The sequence below is a fragment of the Triturus cristatus genome, chromosome 9, assembly GCF_964204655.1.
Source record: "Triturus cristatus chromosome 9, aTriCri1.1, whole genome shotgun sequence".
In the NCBI taxonomy this organism is placed as follows: domain Eukaryota; kingdom Metazoa; phylum Chordata; class Amphibia; order Caudata; family Salamandridae; genus Triturus; species Triturus cristatus.
Genome location: NC_140592.1, coordinates 1,163,523,501 through 1,163,544,959, shown reverse-complemented (window position 1 = coordinate 1,163,544,959; position 21,459 = coordinate 1,163,523,501). Strand labels below are relative to the sequence as shown.

General features: G+C 48.7%; 1 protein-coding gene across 1 annotated transcript in view; it reads left to right on the top strand.

Moving 5' to 3' along the window:
• The window catches only part of PLEKHH1 (pleckstrin homology, MyTH4 and FERM domain containing H1), a 380,707-nt gene that overhangs the window by 192,177 nt on the left and 167,071 nt on the right, over positions 1-21,459 (top strand). Inside the window, exons 9-13 of the mRNA XM_085627151.1 lie at positions 2,108-2,199; positions 4,486-4,636; positions 14,919-15,055; positions 16,166-16,276; positions 17,288-17,374. Of these exons, the coding sequence (XP_085483277.1) occupies positions 2,108-2,199; positions 4,486-4,636; positions 14,919-15,055; positions 16,166-16,276; positions 17,288-17,374 (578 nt within the window). The remainder of the gene's footprint in view (positions 1-2,107; positions 2,200-4,485; positions 4,637-14,918; positions 15,056-16,165; positions 16,277-17,287; positions 17,375-21,459) is intronic.

Genomic DNA, 21,459 nt, shown 5'->3' with positions numbered 1-21,459 from the left:
TCATTGGTATGTTTATAAGAGGCAATGTATTTTTGGCTGAGAAGAACTCATAGTAGTTCCATATATTGTCTTAGTAGTGTTGGGGCAAGCACAGAGTCCTTTGGAATGCCACATGTGACAAGTGGAGATTGTGACCCATCCATCTGCACAAATGGTTTCAGATGATAGAGAGATAGCAAGTGAACCTCTGCAGAATAGCATAGATGTTGCCCATTTGTGAGTGTTGGGTGTCAAGTGCTCTAGATGGTCCTCTTCAGATGATAACACCCTATTACTGCACTGCTCCCATACCTACATTTTCAGCCAGATAGATAGTTGAATGAGTTAAGCATTTGCTGCAGAGATTGTGATAAACCGACAAGTCACACTTACCAAATCCAGCAGGGCCAGCATAAAAAGTTCAAACTCTCTTGTAAAGTTGGTCAGATGTGAAGTAGGGGAATATTTCCACAGATTTCCCTAGTGAAATCCAAATGTCTCCTTATATCTGTTTTTCTTTTAACTTTATACCCTTCCCTGAGAGGTTGTGAGGTCGGTGGGGCTGGGTTCTCTTTGGCTTCTTCACAACATATCCTGTGGTGGAGAACCTCGTTCCTTGCTATATAACCATTCAGATGATTCTGTTTCATGTAATCCCGCTACTATCTCAGTAGGCTTCTTGCTGCAAAATTTGGTCCTCACCTGTTGCATAATTCTAGTGGCCCTGAATAAAGAACATCACTAATTCAACTGACACAACATAACTGAAGCAAGCAGAAAAAGATTCCTAAGCATTTAGTAACCATGCCTTACAAAATGGTGGGTCAACGTATACAGAAAGAGAGGCATATGCTTCCAAGACCAAATTAATCAATTGCACTGTTACTGTATGCCAAGTTCCTACAAGCCCATCCTTTTTCCTAAAGCTTGCAATACCTTCGCTACCCAAACTGAGAGTAGTAGGTTCACCTAGTTTCAAGAAGGGGAACAGGCATTAAATAAGCTCCAAAGAAATAAGTAGCAATGGAATTATGAATGCATTCGCCTCCCCTTTCCTCTTCCCTTTTACAATTTTCTGGACACGTCGAACATCTTTTTGTTTCTTCTAACAGTCAGTTGATTAGTGGAACCTACTCCTATGTCAAATTTGTTTTCCAGTTACTCCCATTTTTTTTTTTTTAAACATATTTTATTTGTCGATAGCATATATATCACAGCACCCTGTGTATCAGAGTCGTCAATGAAATCAAATTGCATCATGTCACAAAAGCAATCTATTTTTATGCCTGCCATCCAGCAAGGCCACAAACAGTTACTCCCATTTTAAGCTTTTTGTCTCCAGCACCCAAGTAGTTGTCTTGCAGTTAGTAAGGATTTCCAGCCTCCTTCCTGGTTTGGCCTGATCCCATTTCCCATACGTATGTCTCTCCCAAAGGCTGACAACCCTGTGGGATCGAATACAAAGCTCTATGATTCAAGATCTTTTCCTGTGGATAATTTCATGGAATATATCACTGCTGCTTTTAGTTTTTGGTGATTACGTGCACTTGGTGAGGTCTTGACATGTATCTGTTTCTCATACGATTGCTTGTAGCCATTTCTGTTTGTTTCATAGTGCTGGGTCCTTTTATCCAAGTTTGTTTCAGGATAGCTGCTGTTGCAAAATAAAATGTTTATCTGAACCTTCCAAGTAGCTTGTCAAAAAGACTAAAACTATTTCACACTAACATCTGACCAGAATAAAAAGATAATCAAATATGGTGTATTTCTACAACACTCAATAAAAGACGGGTTGGGAAACTTATTATTTCCTTGTCGGATTTAGGAGAGTCATTCTTAAGAGCTTGGGCAACCGAGCCAGCGATTGATGTTTATATTTATGCAGAGGTTGTGTTGGATACCAACATGTCACATTATTGTCACTTGACAGACTTGCCCGAAGAGTGTAATTTTCAGTTCATGAGTCAAATATTTTGACTAAGGGCAGAAGAGTCATTTAAAGTGTATTCTTGTACTAGGTATTCACAGAGTCAATGGACTAGGTTTTAAAAAGAAAACTACATCTAAAATGATGTGCTATGAATATAAGTTGCCTTTTTAACTTGTTTTTCATACTTTGTTTTTCTAGTTTCCAATTTTCCTGCATGTGCGACTCCAGGACCATTTACGCATCTCATCTACAAAAATGTGTCCGTGCCAGTGTACACTACACTCAAAGGGGTAAGAGTATTATCTTCAACAACTCACTCCTACATGAAGCCAGGTCTGAATTTTGTACATGATTATGTGATATCTGTTGGATGGGTATGGTATTGGTTAACAAAGGAATTTTATGTATATAGTTCTCATATCTGTATGTTCACTCACTTACTTCTGCCCCACCGGTGAAAAAGAAACACAAACATTTAAAAATTTGCATAATTATATATATAAACATCAGGAGGCCTAGCTGTAAATCACAACGTGCAGCACACTAAGCTTGTAAGGCACTGATGGATGTGGTTCCAGTGTCAATTTTTGCATTTCTAGGTATTTTATGTCTTTTTTGGTCTTTGCATCTGAACCGGGACATGAACACTTACCTAAGTTGGCTCAAACGGCTGTGTTTGTAGGTTAGCTTGGGTCTAGATAGATTTGCAGCATCAGGCAAAGAAAGCGGATCGGATTCTTTCTAAAGAATTGCAAACCTATACTCATAGGCATATTCCCCTATTTGGGTGTAGAATTGTTTTTTGTTTACATTCCAGAGGGTTTCCAAGACTATTCCTGGAAACCTATTGTAAAGTCTCAAATATGTGCATGTGAAAGTTGTTTGTTGTGTGGAATTGTACATAGTGTAAAGTTGAGTTTGCGAAAATGGTTTTGTCTTAGTGCAGTTTCACTTTCGTTTTTTTGACGTTTCTTTTTATCCGCACGGAAAATATTTTTACTTCCCTTAAAGACTCCTTCTGGTACCCAAAAATGTTTTGGTGATTTCCCCTATGCATTTTCAACCTGGAAAGTATTTAGTGCTGCCCTTTACACGAGGGAATCTTCAAACATTTCGATAGGGAGAAGGAATGGCTGAGAAAAGGTATCTGAATACCCATAATCTCACACGTTTTTGGGGTGGCCCAATTTATCACTGATTTACCTGCTCTGGAACCCCTAGTCCCCATCCCAAGGAGATAAAGAGCTCATGCATTCTATTACATGTAGTGAACAATTTTATTCACTAGTAAATGAATCTCCTTATGAGCGCAAATGAAACTTTTGTTTATATCAAAGTGAATGTGAACTCCTGAGTCAAGCCATCTGCATGTATAAGTTCAGCTTTCCCATGGTTTTATCAGTTTACTGACATTGCGGTTCATTGATGAGCCCTACTTACACATTAATGATGGCAGAAGTACATATTCCTCTGGTATCAGTTAAATGGTACTAAAAATGACAATGCATGGTGTGATTTTATATACTGAGAGGGCTGGAAAGGGGGGTGGGCAGTCAGAGTGGCACAGAGGTGCAAAGAGGTTTAGAGCGGCTGCTAGAGGTATCTGTAAACATGATAAATGTGTATATTGTCCTGTTACTTTTCAGCAATCACCATCCACCAGTCCCATTACCTCTTTCGGTATTCTGCTGAAACATGCTAACATCCTAATATAACATGTGTTACTATTGCGGAGTACTGTTTTTCATATCCAAATGGTTTGTTATGGACCAAAAAATAAATAAGTATTTGGGCTGATAATTCTTTTTGGGGAGGTGAAAAAATATACTCTAATCATGAATTTCAACAGAAAAATGTACTTTACTCTATACTACCTACGGCATCGAGGAATTGCTTGTAATCGATTGGTCAATCGATTCTCTTTGTTTTGGGCAAACCGGTTATAGTATATATTTTAATATTTATCTCGGTTTGCAGACCTAGAAAATATCCAAGATCAGAAATATATCACCGAAGCTGCCTTATAATGTATCCTGTTGCAGTAAAGCATTACCATTATTGCTGCAGTGTGGCCATTTAGACATTTGTTTTCTGTACATGTATGCCATCTAGAACCTCATAATGTGTTAACAAGGTTTTTGATATATATTTTCCCATGTTGTTGCACATCACAGCTCCTTGTATTTGACTTAGAAGTAATTGTCATCGTGACATTTTGTCTCTTGGCCCAAGCACCAGACAAAATTACTGTAAGCGTCTTAGGATCGCAACCTTCTTTGAGTGGTCTTTGGAGAACATTTTGTTGAACTGGAAAGTACTGCTAGATTTTGAGCATCAGGGTATAGGGAAACTGACCACACTTAATAGAGTCCATATGATGTATCTAGAAGGACATTTGCAAAAGAGAAACCTGAAGTAAAAGGCCAAGGTAAACGCAAGGTCCAAGGGTAGACATAACATGCCGCTGTCCTCTGGTGCACGCTGTGTTGAGTGGCAAAGTGAAGTCGCGGCATCTCTGCGTTTGTGTCAGCATGCCCTCTCGCTCACAGTCTGCCCATCTGGGGGTTCTTTTCCAGAGAGCCACACAGATAAGCAACATTGCGTTCCTGGATGAATCATCGGGCTCCGATGATGACTGCAGCTCCCATGCCAGCTTCAGGGCGTCCAACGCAGGATCGGAGACCAAAAAGAGCAGCATGCCGGGGAGCCCCAGAGCTGTGAAGCGAGGTAACGAAAGCTTCTTTTGCCCATTATTATTCATGTAAGCCTTTTCTGCTCATTCTGTACCCTCTCCAAGGCTGAACACTGAAGTTATTTGGCACATGCCCTACCTTTTGTCTTAAAACGAATCAGAAGCTTCTTTTATGTTTAAAGTATTTTATTCAGCGTGACACATCCAGACACCTATACAGCAGTATAAGATCGGCAACTGAAAAGGAGCGGAAGTCCGGCATGACACAACATTTTGGTACCAACGTCCCCCGCCACCCCAACGTCCCAATGCCCCACCCAACTCCCCCCCCCCCCCCACCCACCCCACCCACAGTCCAGTGCGCTACTAGCATACAGCCCATCTCCCAAAGCTATAGATAATTGGGGAGGAGGCTCTCATCCCTCTCACTGATCTGGCGCTAGCGGGCTCGTAAGCCGCAGGAGGCGAAGGTACCTCGGGCAGGTGAGCTCCCGGAACTCTGTGAGCAGCAGAGAGTGGAATGGTTGCCAAAGCTCATTAACTTGCGTTACATCCCCAGCCACCACCAAAGACAATTTCTCCATACCCAGCACGTGCCAAAGTCTGTGGAGCCAGCCCGTATTCGTGGGTACTGTGTCAGTACGCCAGTATATCAAGATATTCTGAACGGCGGAGCCGAGTGCAATGGCGATCTGCCTGCCTCTTCTGGACTTAAGGGGATACATTAGATCGTTTGGGAGTCCTAGCAGGGTATATGCCGGGAAGCGCGGGAGCTCTATGCCGAAATGAGAATCGATTTCATCCAGCAGTTCCTTCCAGTAGCCAGTTAAGAGAGGACAGTCCCAGAGAATGTGCGTGAGTGTACCCCGTTGTCCGCACCCCCGCCAGCATGTGTCTGTCTTACTATGGTCGAACTCATGGATCCGCTCAGGCGTATAATACCAGTAAGTGGACACTTTAGTAAAAGTATCAGTGAGGCCCATATGATATGCTGAGTGGCGCGCCCTATAAGATATGTGGTCCCAGTCCTTGGGGCTCAGTGTCCTCCCAAGCTCCCGTTCCCATCGAACCCTCCCTGGATTGTGGAAGTGTGTGGAAGGCAGTTGCAAAAACTTATACAGGTCCGAGATTAACTTCGAGTCCGATGTGCGGGTCAGCAGCCATCTCTCACACGGTGAGAGCCTCCTATCCGCCACATCCCTCACCTGTGGCTGGAGGGCCCAATGCCGAACCTGCATATAACGGTGTCTCTCCGTTTCGGGGAGTGAGAATTCCAGCCGAAATTGTGTGAACGGGATGACACCCTCGGGGCCATACAGGTGACATAATGCTCTGCATCCTGCCTGCCGCCAATGGGTGAAGGCTCCCCTCTCCATCCCAGGGGTGAAGGCAGGATTATCCACTAGCGGCGAAAGCGGCGAAGGAAATGTGGTGAGGTCATATCTAAGGGAGGTCGCATCCCAGACCCGCAAGGGTACCCTAGTAATGAAAGAGGCGTAGAGATTCTTAGGCCGGTGGGACCGGTGCAGGAACGGTATCTCCTGCAGAGGCCGCCCCGCCACCGCTTGGTCCTGGAAAAGCCAATGCTTATCCGACTCCCACCTGCACCATTCGACCAAGTACCGCAATTGCGTCGCCTGAAAGTATTTACGGAAGTCGGGGATACCTAGGCCTCCAGCGTCAGGAGACAAATGGGAGAGGGCCCTGCGTAACCTGGGCTTTTTCCCCTGCCAAATGAAACGGGCTACGTCCGACTGCAACTGCTGTATCCACCCCTTCGGCGGCAGCAGCGGCAGGGCCCTGAATAAGTAGAGCACTTGTGGCAAAATCGTCATCTTGACGGCAGCAATCCTACCCAACCAGGCAAGAGTGCCGCGATTCCAGCGACCTAGCTCGTCCTTGATCTTGGCACCCAAGGCCAAGTAGTTGGCTGAGACCATGGCTGGCAACGTAGGGGCAATCTGAATCCCTAAATATGGTATCGCCTCTGAGGACCAAAGTAACGGGAACCTGTCCTGCAAATATGCCTTAGTATCAGGCGCCAGGGAGATATCCAAAGCCACCGACTTCCCCATATTTACTTTAAAGCCCGAGACCGTGCCGAACGCTGCCAGCTCTTCCATACAGGCCGGAAGTGATGTCCGGGGTATAGCCAATGTGAAGATGACATCATCAGCGTAGAGACTGACCGCATGGGTAAATCCCCCCATCCGTATCCCCTCCACCACCGGCCGCGTCCGCACCCTTTGAGTGAGCGGCTCCATGTAAATGTAAATGTACAGATATTCATATAGCGCAAATCACCAACCGGTCTCTAAGCGCTTGCTTAGGGAACCCGTCCTGGTATTCCCCTGTGAGATAACCCAGCAGGGCATCCCCAAGGTGAAAGCCAGGCATCCCGCCGCGAGGGGCCATTGTGGAGATTAAGCAAGCTATTGCCCAGAGTCGCAGAGTGTGAACCCATGAATCGAGTATGCACTGGAGCGAGAATTATCGAGTCCATGGACAATTTATGGACTCAAGACCCAGCCGAGCTGGGAATTGAACCCTGGTCCCGGGCTGACCTCTGCTTCCAGGTCTGCCTACTCTAACCAGTGAGCCACACTTCTCCACAGTAGAGAGCAAAGAGCAAGGGCGAAAGTGGACAGCTCTGCCTGGTGCCTCTCTCGATGGGGAAGGCCGCAGAGGTGTGGCCGTTAACCCGGACCACCGCGGAGGGCTCCTTATAGCAGTTGAGTATCATCGTGCGAAACCGTTCTCCAATACCCGCCTTCACCAGCACTTGTTCCAAGAAGGGCCAATGCACGCGATCAAACGCCTTTTCTGCGTCAACCGCGAGCATCATTCTCTCACCCGGAATCCGGGAGGCCTTTTCCAGTAGGTGGACCACCCGTTTTGTATTATCCACCGTCTGCCGCCCCGGAACGAAACCCGCCTGATCCGGGTCGACAAGGCCGGGTAGATGGAGCGCCAGGCGGCGTGCCAAAATCCCAGTATAGAGTTTCAGGTCGACATTCAGGAGAGATATCGGCCTATAAGATCCACAGTGTTTAGGATCGTTCCCCGGTTTGGGGATGACCGTGACAGAAGCCCGCAGGAGGTCAGGCGAGATGGCTCCAGGTTCCGCGAAAGAGTTGAAGAGGCGAGTGAGGATTGGGGCTAACGACCCGCAGAACGTCTTATAGAAGAGGGCCGAGTAGCCATCGGGACCTGGAGCTTTGCCGTGCTTAAGTCTGGCAATAGCTGTCACTACTTCCTCTATGCTAATGGCCCTGTCCAGGTGGTCCGCCTTTAGGGGGTCCAAGGAGGGCAGAGTGACTGAGTCCAGGTAGGAGGTCATAGCCGGTACATCCGGCGGGTCACCCGCGTAGAGGTTTCCGTAGAACCCTCGGAACGCGGCCGAGATGCAGGCATTGTCTGTCACTGCACCGCCCGTGGGGTCAGAGAGTTCTTTCACCAACTGCCTCTGCCTAGTGGCCCGGAGTCTATTGGCTAAAAGTTTGCCACAGCGATCCCCCCCAGTATAAAAAGCGTGGCGCAGTCGGAGGGCCGCATATTCCGCCCGATCCACATCTAAGGCGGCAAGAAGTTTCCTTGCTTCTTTAAGCTGCCGCCAAATCCTCGGAGCCCCAGTTCTACGGTGGATCAACTCCAGTTCCCGGACTCTGTCAGTAAGCTCATCCCTCTTTATCTTGCGCTCCCTATTTTCGGCCCCGGAGATTGACATGAACTCTCCCCGGAGGACCGCCTTCAAAGCCGCCCACTGGGTGGCTCTGGTGGTGTCTGCGTTATCATTGTGTGCCAAATAATCACTAAGTAGCTGCTCAATACGGTCCGTCACCGTTTTCCTGTGAAGCAGAGTATCCCGGAGGCGCCAGACCCTCGCCGGGCCGGCAGACGGTGGCACGCAAAAGGAGGCCGCAACAGGGGCATGATCCGACAAGGAAATAACCCCTATGTCCACGGCAGACGCCAGGGCCTGCACCGGTGAGGTGACCAGGAGGTGATCAAGCCTCGCGTACGTCTTGTGCGCGTGGGAGTAGTAGGAGTAATCCCTGTCTACGGGGTGCGTATGACGCCAGAGGTCCTGGAGGTCCACCTCCGCAAGTCTGGCCTTACAACCAGCCGAGAATTCCCCGACCTGCAGGGAGCGCTGCGCCGACCTGTCAACAACCGAATCAAAGACCATGTTAAGGTCGCCCCCGAGGATAACATGTCTATCCGGCGAGGCCGAGATCTCTTCCACCGCAGACTGCAAGAACCGCTCCTGTTTATCATTGGGACTATAAAGGGAGCCTATCGTGAATGTAATGCCCCCCACCCGAAACCTATGTGCCAACATCCTCCCCTTAATTTCTGCAAATTTGTGGATGTGCTCCCCCCTGAAATGTCGAGCCACTAGGATCGCCACCCCGGCCGTCTTGGTAGTACCGGAAGAGAAGAACTGCGTCGGAAATTTACAAGAGCGTAGCCTATGTGTGTCCTGTGGTAACAGGTGGGTTTCCTGAAGGAGGCATATGTCCGCTTGGGCGTTTTCTAACAGGGAGAGCACCGCTCGCCGCTTAACGGGATTGTTCAGACCCCTGTCATTCAAGGTCACGATCTTAAAGGTATGAGGAGGCATAGTAGGATATGTGTGGAAAGGCGCAAGTGTCCTGCGTGGTGATCATAGTAGTCGGGCACCCTCCCCCCAACTCAAACCGCAAGTCAGTCTCCCAAAAACAGTATACAAAGCCTCTCCCTCCTGCGCGGCGCAGCCTAGCACCAACCGCCAGCCCCAGCGTGACCAGGTCTTCCATCACACCCCCGCCAACCCCACACTCCACCTCCTTATGCGCCCCCCCATCGTCACCGAGCAAGACAAGGTGGAAAAACTCAGGCAAAGCAACCAACCCTAGCACAGTGCACTGGACAACTCCTTCCCCCCCACCCAACTCCCACGACCCCTCCCGGTACCCCAACACCCCAAAACAACCCCTTCCAACCCCAAAACACTGTCCCCGTCCCCCCAAAAAAGGAGTCAAGGAAACCATTGTCCAAGGCCGGCCCGAAAAGGCAAGTCTATGGGAAAGTCTCGAAAGTGGACGTCCAGCCACTACACCACCCCAGCTCCCCTCCCCCACCCCCCCAGGCCCCCAAACCTGTAGCTCAGAAAAGAAGAAGCGATGTCGATCTCCCCCCGGAGAAGTCCTAGGCGGTCAAAGCAACCTCTCTTGTCGCCGTTTCTCTAGCGACCTCACGCACGGCATTATCCATGTCAGCCCGGATAGTAGGCGAGTCCGGTCGCACTGATGAAGTCGAAGACCTGCGGCCAGGGACCGACTGCCAGCCCTCCCTGGTAATCCGGCGACGGCGTGGAGTGGGGGCATCTTCTGCAGTCGCCGTGATGCCCAATACAGTACAGGTGTCCTGAAGGGAGCGCAGCTGATGCAATATTCCGTTCCAGCGGAAGATAATACGAAAAGGGTGGCCCCAAGAATATTGAATGTCATGCTCCCGCAATAAGTCAGTCACAATTTTAAAGGACTTGCGTTTCTGTAGGGTGACCACTGAGAGATCCTGAAAGAGGGCTACCCTATGGCCTCTGCACTCCAAGGAGGGCTTAGTGCGAGCCACCCTTAGAATCCGTTCCTTCAGGGAATAGTCCGGCAGGTAGGCCAGGAGATCGGGGGGAGGCGCCGGGGCTCTGCGTCGTGGGCCCACTCTGTGTGCCCTATCAATCCTGAGAGTAAAGTCTGTCGGCTCACCCAGGACTTCCCGGAACAGATCCTGCAGGTAGGAGGCCGCATCCTCCCCCTCGTCTCCGAGCGGGACGCCCCGGACCCTAATGTTGTTCCTCCGGGAACGGTTTTCAAGGTCCTCCACATGGGATTGTAGATCAATCTGCTGGTCCCGGAGCCTGACCACCTCCTGCTGGAGCTGAGTGAGCTCCTCGTCCCGGGCATGTCCCGCTTCTTCCACAGATGAGACCCTCTCTCCTAGGCCATCAACCTCTCTCCGGACCTCCCGCACCTCCCCCGCCACTTCCTGCTTGAGAGTCTGGAAGTCCTCTCGTAGGGAGCTAAAAAGCGACTCAAGGAATGACCTGGTAACTGGCGGCTCCCCTCCGTTCGCCCCCTGTGAACTGCTAGCCCGACTCAGGGAGGGTTGTCCGCTGTCTTGCCGTGCAGTGCTCCTGTTCAACATTTCCGGTAGGGTGCGATCACCCTTCCTGTTCCCCTTGTGGCCGGCCATCTTGGGCGCCGAATGGAAGTGCGCAAACCCCACCAGCGACAGTAGCATACACTACACCGCCTAGCTACCCGCTAGGTGACCGCCCCAGCTGGGTAGGCCGTCCGTCCGCTCCTGTGGTGCAGTCCAACACCCGTCCTCCACCTCCTCGTGCTCCTCGAGCGTCAGCTCCTGCCTGCTCCACCGCAGTGCTAGGCCGGTGGGGCGTAGCATCCAGACCAAATGGCGTCCACAGTCCGTAGCAATCTTGGGCGCCGAATGGAAGTGCGCAAACCCCACCAGCGACAGTAGCATACACTACACCGCCTAGCTACCCGCTAGGTGACCGCCTCAGCTGGGTAGGCCGTCCGTCCGCTCCTGTGGTGCAGTCCAACACCCGTCCTCCACCTCCTCGTGCTCCTCGAGCGTCAGCTCCTGCCTGCTCCACCGCAGTGCTAGGCCGGTGGGGCGTAGCATCCAGACCAAATGGCGTCCACAGTCCGTAGCACGCTGCCTCGCAAGTAGCTCCCCGAGCGGGCCCCAACTCGCACACAACCAGGGAGCCAACAAGTCACCGCTGCCACCGCGGTCAGCTGCTTCAATGGCTTCTGAGACCCCACTAGGCCCGAGTTGCACCACCTGGCACACCCCACCTCCTGTTTGGCGTCAACGGGTGGGACGGCAGGGCCCCCCGAGGTCCTCGGCACCGCACCAGTCTCACCCACGGCCGTAAGGCGGCCGTTCTTCTTGGCGGGGCCCCAACTTCTCGCCGCCTCGTTCGCTTTCGCTCCGCGCCCCAATCAGCGACTCCCCTCCAGGCCGCGCCGGCGGCCTCCGCGCAGCGCCTCAGGCTCGAGTATACGCGCAGGGCGGACCCAACGGCACTTCCGGTCGGGCCGCTGCCTTCGAAGGTCGCGGCTCCGCTTCCACAGTCCGCCAACGATGCCTTCTGGCGCACCGATGTTCCTCCCAGCAAGGTCCGCTAGTTCTCCACTGCACCCGCCGTCGCCGGCCAGCGACGATGGGGGGAGATCAGCAGTGAATAAGGTGCTCAGGAGCCTGGGCCGGAGGAGCTCGCCGAGGTCGCGTCCTCCTACACCGCCATCTTGGCCACGCCCCCCAGAAGCTTCTTTTAAGGTATTTTGCTGCTTCCCTTGATATTACTGTTTTAGGTAGGAATGGCTGTGTAATTTCAGAACGTGTGATTAGCATAACTTTCTATTGGAAAAGTTTGTTAAATTGAGTTCTGTGCAGTGCAAAATGCACATCACAGATTTTAAGTTAATAATTTGTGGATTTAGGACTCCCTCCACCCAGCCCTTATTGACTACCTGAACACCAGCCATTCATTTAAATATTTTGCTGAGCCATTCTTCTGGCATTCACGCATAATTTGCACTTGTATGACATCCTTGTCCAATTAATCACGTCAATAGGCCGAGAAGAGGATGAATGGTTGTGCAGTGTTGGTTGGAGTAAGACCTACGTTGGATAGACGCCATTTGTTTGTGATGGTCGGCAGTGTGGCATTTGCTCCATGTATCATATTGCTGTGGTTACAGCATATAACAGTGAATGGACGGGGAGAGTAAGTGTATTTCAGATACAGAGGACATTCAAACAACCCTAGCCTAGATGTGCGGGTGCCAGGCTGCTGACGGATACGTGACCTATATGTGAAGAGTTCTGGTGTTCATTGGCTCCATTGCCATGCACTTTTGTCGCAGATACTGCACGCACGTGAACCAGAGTAGGATGTACATCTCTGAGAATGGACCTAATGGGAGCTGCCATGAAATGGAGATTGTTCATTTTGAGTGATACGGATGTGTGCCATTATTCTATGATGAGGTCGCGCAACCACACCATAAATAATCCACATTTCCCCTCAGTGGGGATGGACAGCAGTTAGTGTATCTATTTATATGATTTGTTTATATCTTCTTATAACAAGGTTTTGTAGTGCTGCAGCATCAATCCACTGGTCAGGTGTTGTAATCTAGGAAGTTTATAATGCATCTACTCTCTGTTTCTGTCCTTGCCTTGCTGCTCAGTCTGTGTGATGTCATCGGAATGTTACTGATAAAGTGTGTGAGTTACCCTAGAAGCGCTTTAGAGTGTGTGTGGGTGCACACACACACAACAGAGACAATTTGCCCACTGTAATTAATGGCCCTTCTAGTCAAGTGGACGGGACTTTTAATGTGGGCTTTGTATCATCTGCAGTGTTACGAAGTAAATCTAAAAGAGCTTCAATTTCAATATTTATTTCAGGGGAAACAAGAACGAAAAGGTTGAGAAGTTGTGGTTCTTTTGTTGCTTTTGTTGCTAAACTACTTGAGTAGTGGAATAAGTAAATAGAAAGGAGTGTAGAATTGTCTGTATAAAAAAGTTTTGAACTTGTACCTCTTCTTGGCTTATGATACTTTCAGCTCATGTTTTGTGGTATGGCTGTGTGCTGAATTGTGTTGTGAGGAAAGGTCCTTTTGCGGGATCACCCCTACTTATTAGCCCCCACTTTTTGTTCTATTTAGTGCTGGTTTACAGACTCTGAGCATTGGGCTACTGAGGTCCAGCACCCTGTGTATGTCCTCTTACCCCTAAAGTGTATGTGCAATTGGCTAATACCTGGTGGGCATATTTAAATTCCCTTTAGGTCCCTACAATATGGTACTCTTGCACCCAGGGCCTGTAAGGTACATGTCACTTGTAAACTGAATGTAATAGTGGAAGGCCAACAAGGGATTTTGTTTTAGCAAGGTTCAATTCAGTTATACAGTACAGAGTAACCATTACATAAGTACTAGATAAAGATTTGATCAAACGTAATCCAAATGAATGCAGTAAATGATATAAAGCAACACACACGGGGTATGTCTAGTACTTATGTAATGGTTACTCTGTACTGTATAACTGAATTGAACCTTGCTAAAACAAAATCCCTTGTTGGCCTTCCACTATTACATTCTATCTGCCCGAGCCCTCAAGGGTATATTGGGTGCTACCCCTTAATTTAAATACTTGTAAACTGAGGCACCCATTATGCCACCACTAAAGTGACGGGTGAAAACATGACTCTAGGCCTGCCACTGCTGCCTTGATGCAGTTTATTAAACTGCAAATTTTACTTGGCAATGTAAATCCTTTGCCAGGCCTAACCCTTCCTTTTTAATAAGTCCTTCGTATAAGTCACCCATAAGGTAGGTCCTTAGTGCCCATAGGGCAGGGTGCATGGTATTTAAAAAGTTTAACTTATGTTCTTAAGTTTTACATATCCTGGCAGTGAAAAACCTCCAAAGTCGATTTTACTCTGGCAAGACTGGCTCTCCCATAGAGAAGCACTAGGTTACATTATAACACTGTCTAATGTATAACTTTGGTTTGGGAATAGCTAGACACATTATCCATGTAATATTGGTTATAAATTGGAGCAGGATTTTTATTGTGCTGTGTTTTCCCCTTATTAAATGTTTTGGTACTAATAAATGCTTTAGACTTGTTTCCTTTGAATGAAGCCTGACTGCTCTTTTCCACAGCTTTGCAGGACTGAGCCGAGATAAAGTATTCTAACTGGACCTGATACAGCCTAATGACATTATTACATGGTGAGGTCTCACAACCACCCCAAGTAATAATCCACTTTCTCACACCTTGGTTCTTCTTGAAAAGGCAATTGCCTAATTATGTAAAAACACAGTTTAACACAAGGGGGTGACACAGAACTACCAAAATACTTATTTTTTCAATGTTTGGTTTGAGTCTTGGTGTTTGTTTTTGCATATTGTATATTGATTTTATAAGTGTTTTGTGTGAATTTAATACCCACTGTACTATTTTGTGAAGCTTAACCATTTCCTTCTTTAAATTAACTTGTTAGGTGGTTTTGATGAGACCATAGTGAAGTTTGATGCCTTTAATTCCAGGCTGAAAGTTTAACCTAGAACTTAATCTTAATGGACAAATGTGTAGCTTTCTAAATACGTTAACCATCTTTTTTTTTTTAATTTCTGCCACATCTATAGCATGCCTAGACCAAAAAGGCATTAGAGGGCAAAAACCTTGAGAATAAGTTTCATGCAGTGGATGACAGTTTCTTGATTCCTCTAGGTGTCTCTATGTCGTCGATGAGCTCGGAGAGTGACTATGCCATACCGCCCGACGCCTGCTCCCTCGACAGTGATTATTCCGAGCCGGAGCATAAGGTGTTGCGAACCTCTTCCTATTCCACAGATGGCATCTGCAATGTAGGTTTGAAGTTGTGTTTTATTATTTTGCCTAGCTTCAGTGAACTGTGATAGTTTAAACACTATGGTCCATCATTTTTGCCCCAAATAAGGCACCAGTGGTCACGCAGAAGAAGCTTTAGCATGTTCACATGGTAACCTATGTCTGACAGAATTATAGTGAATGGCAAGTTTTTACAACTGGCAAATTGTCAATGAATTCGATTTTTATCTGTGACCAAACCTGCCATGGGTGCTTTCTGTCCACTGAGATCACTGTTTGGATTAATGCCGTTGAAGATCTGCTCATATTTTATTTGCACACGTTTTGAACTGTCTTGGGTCCTTGTGGAATTGAGGACACAAAATAGTGGCTGGAAATGTTGAATTCACCTCAACCAGTGGTGAGTACTAGGCGTCATATTCCATCCAGTCCTTAGTGTTTTGCACACAGTCCCACTCTAAACAGGAGCTACCCATAGACCAATCAGCCTTGGTCCTGCCACAATAGGAACAGTGCAGCCACGAGGTCACGTCCTCTCCAGATGGGGAAACGAGTAATCCCAAATGAGTCTTTAGCTAGTGAGCTGCTGCTTCATTGTGGGACCCTCTTCCGGGTGTTAGTGACGCAAAGATGTAGGTCTGGTGTACACTGAGCCATTTGACCTGCGCTACATCTCACTGGTGAGGCTCAAATTGTCCAAAACTAGTCGGGTTGCTTGTGTTTCCACCCGAGGGTAGCTGCCAGTGGGTGCTTGGATGTTCCTTTTTCACAGGACGAAGCCTGATGTGCATGTGACTCGCTTCTGCCTAGAGTGAAATAGTGGGCAAAAAAAAAACAATGGACTTGAATGTGACTCCAGTCATTACCAGTGACCATTATTAACTCAAACTTCCGCCCCTCGTTTTTCGTGAACTCGAGGCATAAATCTACAAAGAGTGGTAAGTCGCTAACTCAGGAAATGTTATTTGCGTAGCGTTGAAAGAGCATTTGGGTTTGAGGCCACCTCTGGTCTGTGCACATTTCTTCTGGCCCACCAGAGCATTTTCTGCAGTTGACTCCTTTTCATAACTCTGCCCCTAGCTCGGTATTCTTTTCACCTTGATTGTAAGTTCTGTGTTTGTCCCCAGGAGCCACTGGAGAAGTCCGGCTACCTGCTGAAGATGGGCAGCCACGTGAAGACCTGGAAGAGGCGCTGGTTCGTCTTGCGGAATGGAGAAATCCTGTACTACAAGTCACCTGTGAGTGTGGCCCCCAGACACGTGCTTGCAGCCGTGAGGGCATCAATTAGATTCAAGAAGAGACTTTTTGCTGTGAAATGAGCAGGTTTTAAAGTTTTCTTTGGTGGAGACACACCCTATGCATCAAGTGGCCGTTCCTCCAGAGGCCCCTTGTCTTTAAGGTGGTACCATAAACCCAGTTAAAAAAAAACATGCCATGATGCTTCGGTATCTCACGAGACCGTCAGACATGGAGAGAAGGACGTGTTTCAGAAAAAGGTGATATGTGCGTGGGCGGGGCTTAAATAGCAGGAGGATACCCCTCATGACCCAGAATAAAGTTTCAACATTTGAGGAAGGACAGCTGGGGTTGTAAATCGGGCTGGGATTTAAAAGTTGAATCAATGCAGCTATCTAGGGATTTTCTGGCCAGTAACTGCAATATAGAATTCTTGAGTGACAAATAGTGTCCTCAGGGTCTGACATTTCACTGAGCTTCGTAGGAATGTTTCCAAATGTGCGTCTTAAGTTGACCTGTGCACAGGTGTCAGATGATAGGCCAGTCCCGGTTTGTACGGTCCTCGTGGCCCCTCGTTTATAATGCAGACATTCGAACTGCAAGTACCAGAATGCAAAGGGGTGTGAGCTAAACCGCAAGGGAGCGTTCATCCCGCTCCTGACACGGGGCAACTTGAGATCTCTGCATAGAGGGGGTTGGCTGGGCAGCCCTTCGTGACTTCTGGAAAGCAATCTTGTAGCTGCCAGTGCCTGGTTAGAGCCATCACCACCCACCGTGGCTCCAGCAGAGTAAGATGCCAGTGGGCCAGAAGAGAGACCGCAACCCCGCTCCCCGTGTGAACCGCAGGCCTTCAAGTGGCCTGCAGGGTTCTCCCTTTCATGTAGTGGAATAACACAGATGTTTTGCATACCGGCTGCCAGGGCAGGTCCCTTCACTTGTTGAGTCTGACGATGAGTGGCTGAGGCAGGCCTCACCCAGCACTGCGGAAATTATGCCTTTGTTTGTTCCCTCAGAGTGATGTCATCCGGAAGCCCCAGGGGCAGATCGAGCTGAATTCCTCCTGCCGGATCATCCGAGGGGAAGCGTCGCAAACTTTCCAGGTGAGAGCGATAGTACTGTTTCCACCCTTAGCTGTTACAACCCTCGCGAGTGATGCTCTGCACGAGGCGATGACACACTGGCTGCTTCAGAGCTCTCATGAGGACCTGCCTCCATGCGCATCTCTTTAGTAACCTGAATGTTTGATGACAGACTGCTACAGGGCTTTGATGGGGCCGTTCATGAGACCCTGGCTGGCGCCCTGCGCATCCCTTTTAGTAATCTGCATGAGGCGATGACACACTGACTGATATAGAGCTCTGATGAGGCCCTCATGAGGACCTGCCTCCCTGCGCATCCCTTTAGTAACCTGCATGAGACGATGACACACTGGCTGCTTCAGAGCTCTGATGAGGCCCTCATGAGGACCTGCCTCCCTGTGCATCCCTTTAGTAAACTGCATGAGGCGATGACAGCTTGGCTGTTTCAGAGCTCTCATGAGGCCCTCATGAGGACCTGGCTCCCTGTGCATCTCTTTGGTATCCTGCATGAGGCGATGACACACTGGCTGCTTCAGAGCTCTGATGAGGCCCTCCGTAGGACAGGACCTGCTTCCCTGCGCATCCCTTTAGTAACCTGCATGAGGCGATGACACACTGGCTGCTTCAGAGCTCTGATGAGGCCCTCATGAGGACCTGGCTCCCTGTGCATCCCTTTAGTAACCTGCATGAGGCGATGACAGCTTGGCTGCTTCAGAGCTCTGATGAGGCCCTCATGATGCCCTGCCTCCCTGCGCATCTCTTTGGTATCCTGCATGAGGCGATGACACACTGGCTGCTTCAGAGCTCTGATGAGGCCCTCCGTAGGACAGGACCTGCTTCCCTGCGCATCCCTTTAGTAACCTGCATGAGGCGATGACAGCTTGGCTGCTTCAGAGCTCTGATGAGGCCCTCATGATGCCCTGCCTCCCTGCGCATCTCTTTGGTATCCTGCATGAGGCGATGACACACTGGCTGCTTCAGAGCTCTGATGGGGCCATCATGAGGACCTGCCTCCCTGCGCATCTCTTTGGTATCCTGCATGAGGCGATGACACACTGGCTGCTTCAGAGCTCTGATCAGGCCCTCATGAGGACCTGCCTCCCTGCGCATCCCTTTAGTAACCTGCATGAGGCGATGACACACTGGCTGCTTCAGAGCTCTGATGAGGCCCTCATGAGGACCTGCCTCCCTGCTCATCCCTTTAGTAACCTGCATGAGGCGATGACACACTGGCTGCTTCAGAGCTCTGATGAGGCCCTCATGAGGACCTGCCTCCATGCGCATCTCATTAGTAACCTGCATGAGGCGATGACACACTGGCTGCTTCAGAGCTCTGATGAGGCCCTCCGTAGGACAGGACCTGCCTCCCTGCGCATCCCTTTAGTAACCTGCATGAGGCGATGACACACTGGCTGCTTCAGAGCTCTGATGAGGCCCTCATGAGGACCTGCCTCCATGCGCATCTCATTAGTAACCTGCATGAGGCGATGACACACTGGCTGCTTCAGAGCTCTGATGAGGCCCTCACGAGGACCTGCCTCCCTGCTCATCCCTTTAGTAACCTGCTTGAGGCGATGACACACTGGCTGCTTCAGAGCTCTGATGAGGCCCTCCGTAGGACAGGACCTGCCTCCCTGAGCATCCCTTTAGTAACCTGCATGAGGCGATGACACACTGGCTGCTTCAGAGCTCTGATGAGGCCCTCATGAGGACCTGGCTCCCTGTGCATCCCTTTAGTAACCTGCATGAGGCGATGACAGCTTGGCTGCTTCAGAGCTCTGATGAGGCCCTCATGATGCCCTGCCTCCCTGCGCATCTCTTTGGTATCCTGCATGAGGCGATGACACACTGGCTGCTTCAGAGCTCTGATGAGGCCCTCATGAGGACCTGCTCCCTGCGCATCCCTTTAGTAACCTGCATGAGGCGATGACACACTGGCTGCTTCAGAGCTCTGATGAGGCCCTCCGTAGGTCAGGACCTGCCTCCCTGCGCATCTCTTTAGTAACCTGCATGAGGCGATGACACACTGGCTGCTTCAGAGCTCTGATGAGGCCCTCATGAGGACCTGCCTCCCAGCGCATCCCTTTAGTAACCTGCATGAGGCGATGACACACTGACTGATATAGAGCTCTGATGAGGCCCTCATGAGGACCTGCCTCCCTGCGCATCCCTTTAGTAACCTGCATGAGGCGATGACACACTGGCTGCTTCAGAGCTCTGATGAGGCCCTCACGAGGACCTGCCTCCCAGCGCATCCCTTTAGTAACCTGCATGAGGCGAAGACACACTGGCTGCTTCAGAGCTCTGATGAGGCCCTCGTGAGGACCTGCCTCCCTGCGCATCTCTTTGGTAACCTGCATGATGCAATGGCACCGTACCTCCTTTAAAGCTCCGATGAGGCGCTGGTTGCCTGTTGCATTCTAAGGTTGACGAGGGTCTGGTTACCGGGTGCATCTGTTAATAGCCTGATTGCTGCAAGGAAGATGATGTTGTACTGCGTTGTTGATTTTAACTGCCTTAATAAACAGGCACGGTCAGGTTGCCTGCAACGCTGTGCACATGGGGTTCACACTCAATTAAGCATTCATTCTTCATTCCCTGACAGCATGTACCTTTAACTTCACGTTCTTTTCAGGGGTGCTCGTTTATTTTTTCTGTCTCCAAAGTTTCCTATTTTTCTCCTTTGCAAATTTTGAACTATCCCTGTTCACCTTAGCCAGAGGTAAGTTTATTTTTGCATTTTGTGATTTTTTTTTTTACTACACATGAATATTCTTTTCTCAGTAATAAACCCCAGCCGAACTACAAAACGCATGTATGATTTTTACTTTTGTAAAGCTTTTTTTTACACAATCGCATTGCCCGAGAAAAGAATGCAAATTTTTGACTGAGAAGTTTAGCCTACGTATAACGGTATTGGAAGATAGGGATATATAGGCAATACATTGCTGCAGTGAGACGGATATAACATGAACGTGGCAACCCCACAAAGTTTTCTGTAGAACTTTGTGAAGCTGAACAAAAAAAAACATTTTCGCTCTGCTAATATTATTCCAATTTGTATTTACTTTGAATATTGAACCGAGTCTCTCGTGTTTTAGATGGTATAATACCGCCTTATTTTTTGGAAATGCTATTTTTTGCTGCAATTTACATTTTATGGTTGCTTTGGTTCATGTGGCTCTCAAGTGTTCAAGGACCATGCATCAGTATGTCGGCCAGGCTAGCATTTCTCTTTGCATTCTGGGACCTGTAGTCCTGCCTTTATTATGAATGCACAGAACTACAAATCCTTGAAGGCAAAAGACAAAACCTGGAATGTCTGAGCTGCTCACGCCTGGGCGTGGGAAACGTGCAGTCTGCTGTCTCCTGACTTAACAGGGCTCTCACGTTTCCCAGTTCCATGCTTGAGTACTCACTCATCCGGTTCATGTTTTGATGTTGCATGCTGAGACTTTTAGCTTTGCTTAACCCACTATGAACGCATTACAACATGTCCTAGAATCCAAAGAAAGTACTTGGAATGGAACTGGGAAACTTGGGAGTTCTGATTCAATTGCCCACCTTTCACTACTGCGTAATAAAATGACGTGATCTGGCAGCTGTCGCAATATCACGTGCCACGAGCAGGTGTCATGGCGTCCTATGGTGTGGACATGCCTGCTACCGATTGACATAGTGGGATTGTAAACAGGTGCACATGGTGTGGAGACATCTGCTCCAGGGCCACGTGGTTGCAATGTGACTGTTTAAAGCACCCCGTGACGTGGACTAAGCATCTTGCAAGTAAAATGAAGTAAAAACGGCCATTATAACAAGCATTTGCAATGCAATAGGTCTCGCATTTATGCGAGTTTGAGCTATTGGCATTGTAAATGACAATGCCTTTTTTAATGTTTTCATTTTTAAAACATAAATAAAACGCATTATCCTTTACAATGTCAATAGCTTCAACACGCGTAAATGCGAGACTTATTGCATTGCAAATGCTTGTTTCCAGATGTTTCTGGGAAAGTTAGTTTTGTATGTTTCTAGTGGCTACTGTTTGATTAGATTGTATAAAAAAGTGAAGGAAGGAAAACATAATCATTGCCTCCGAATCCTTA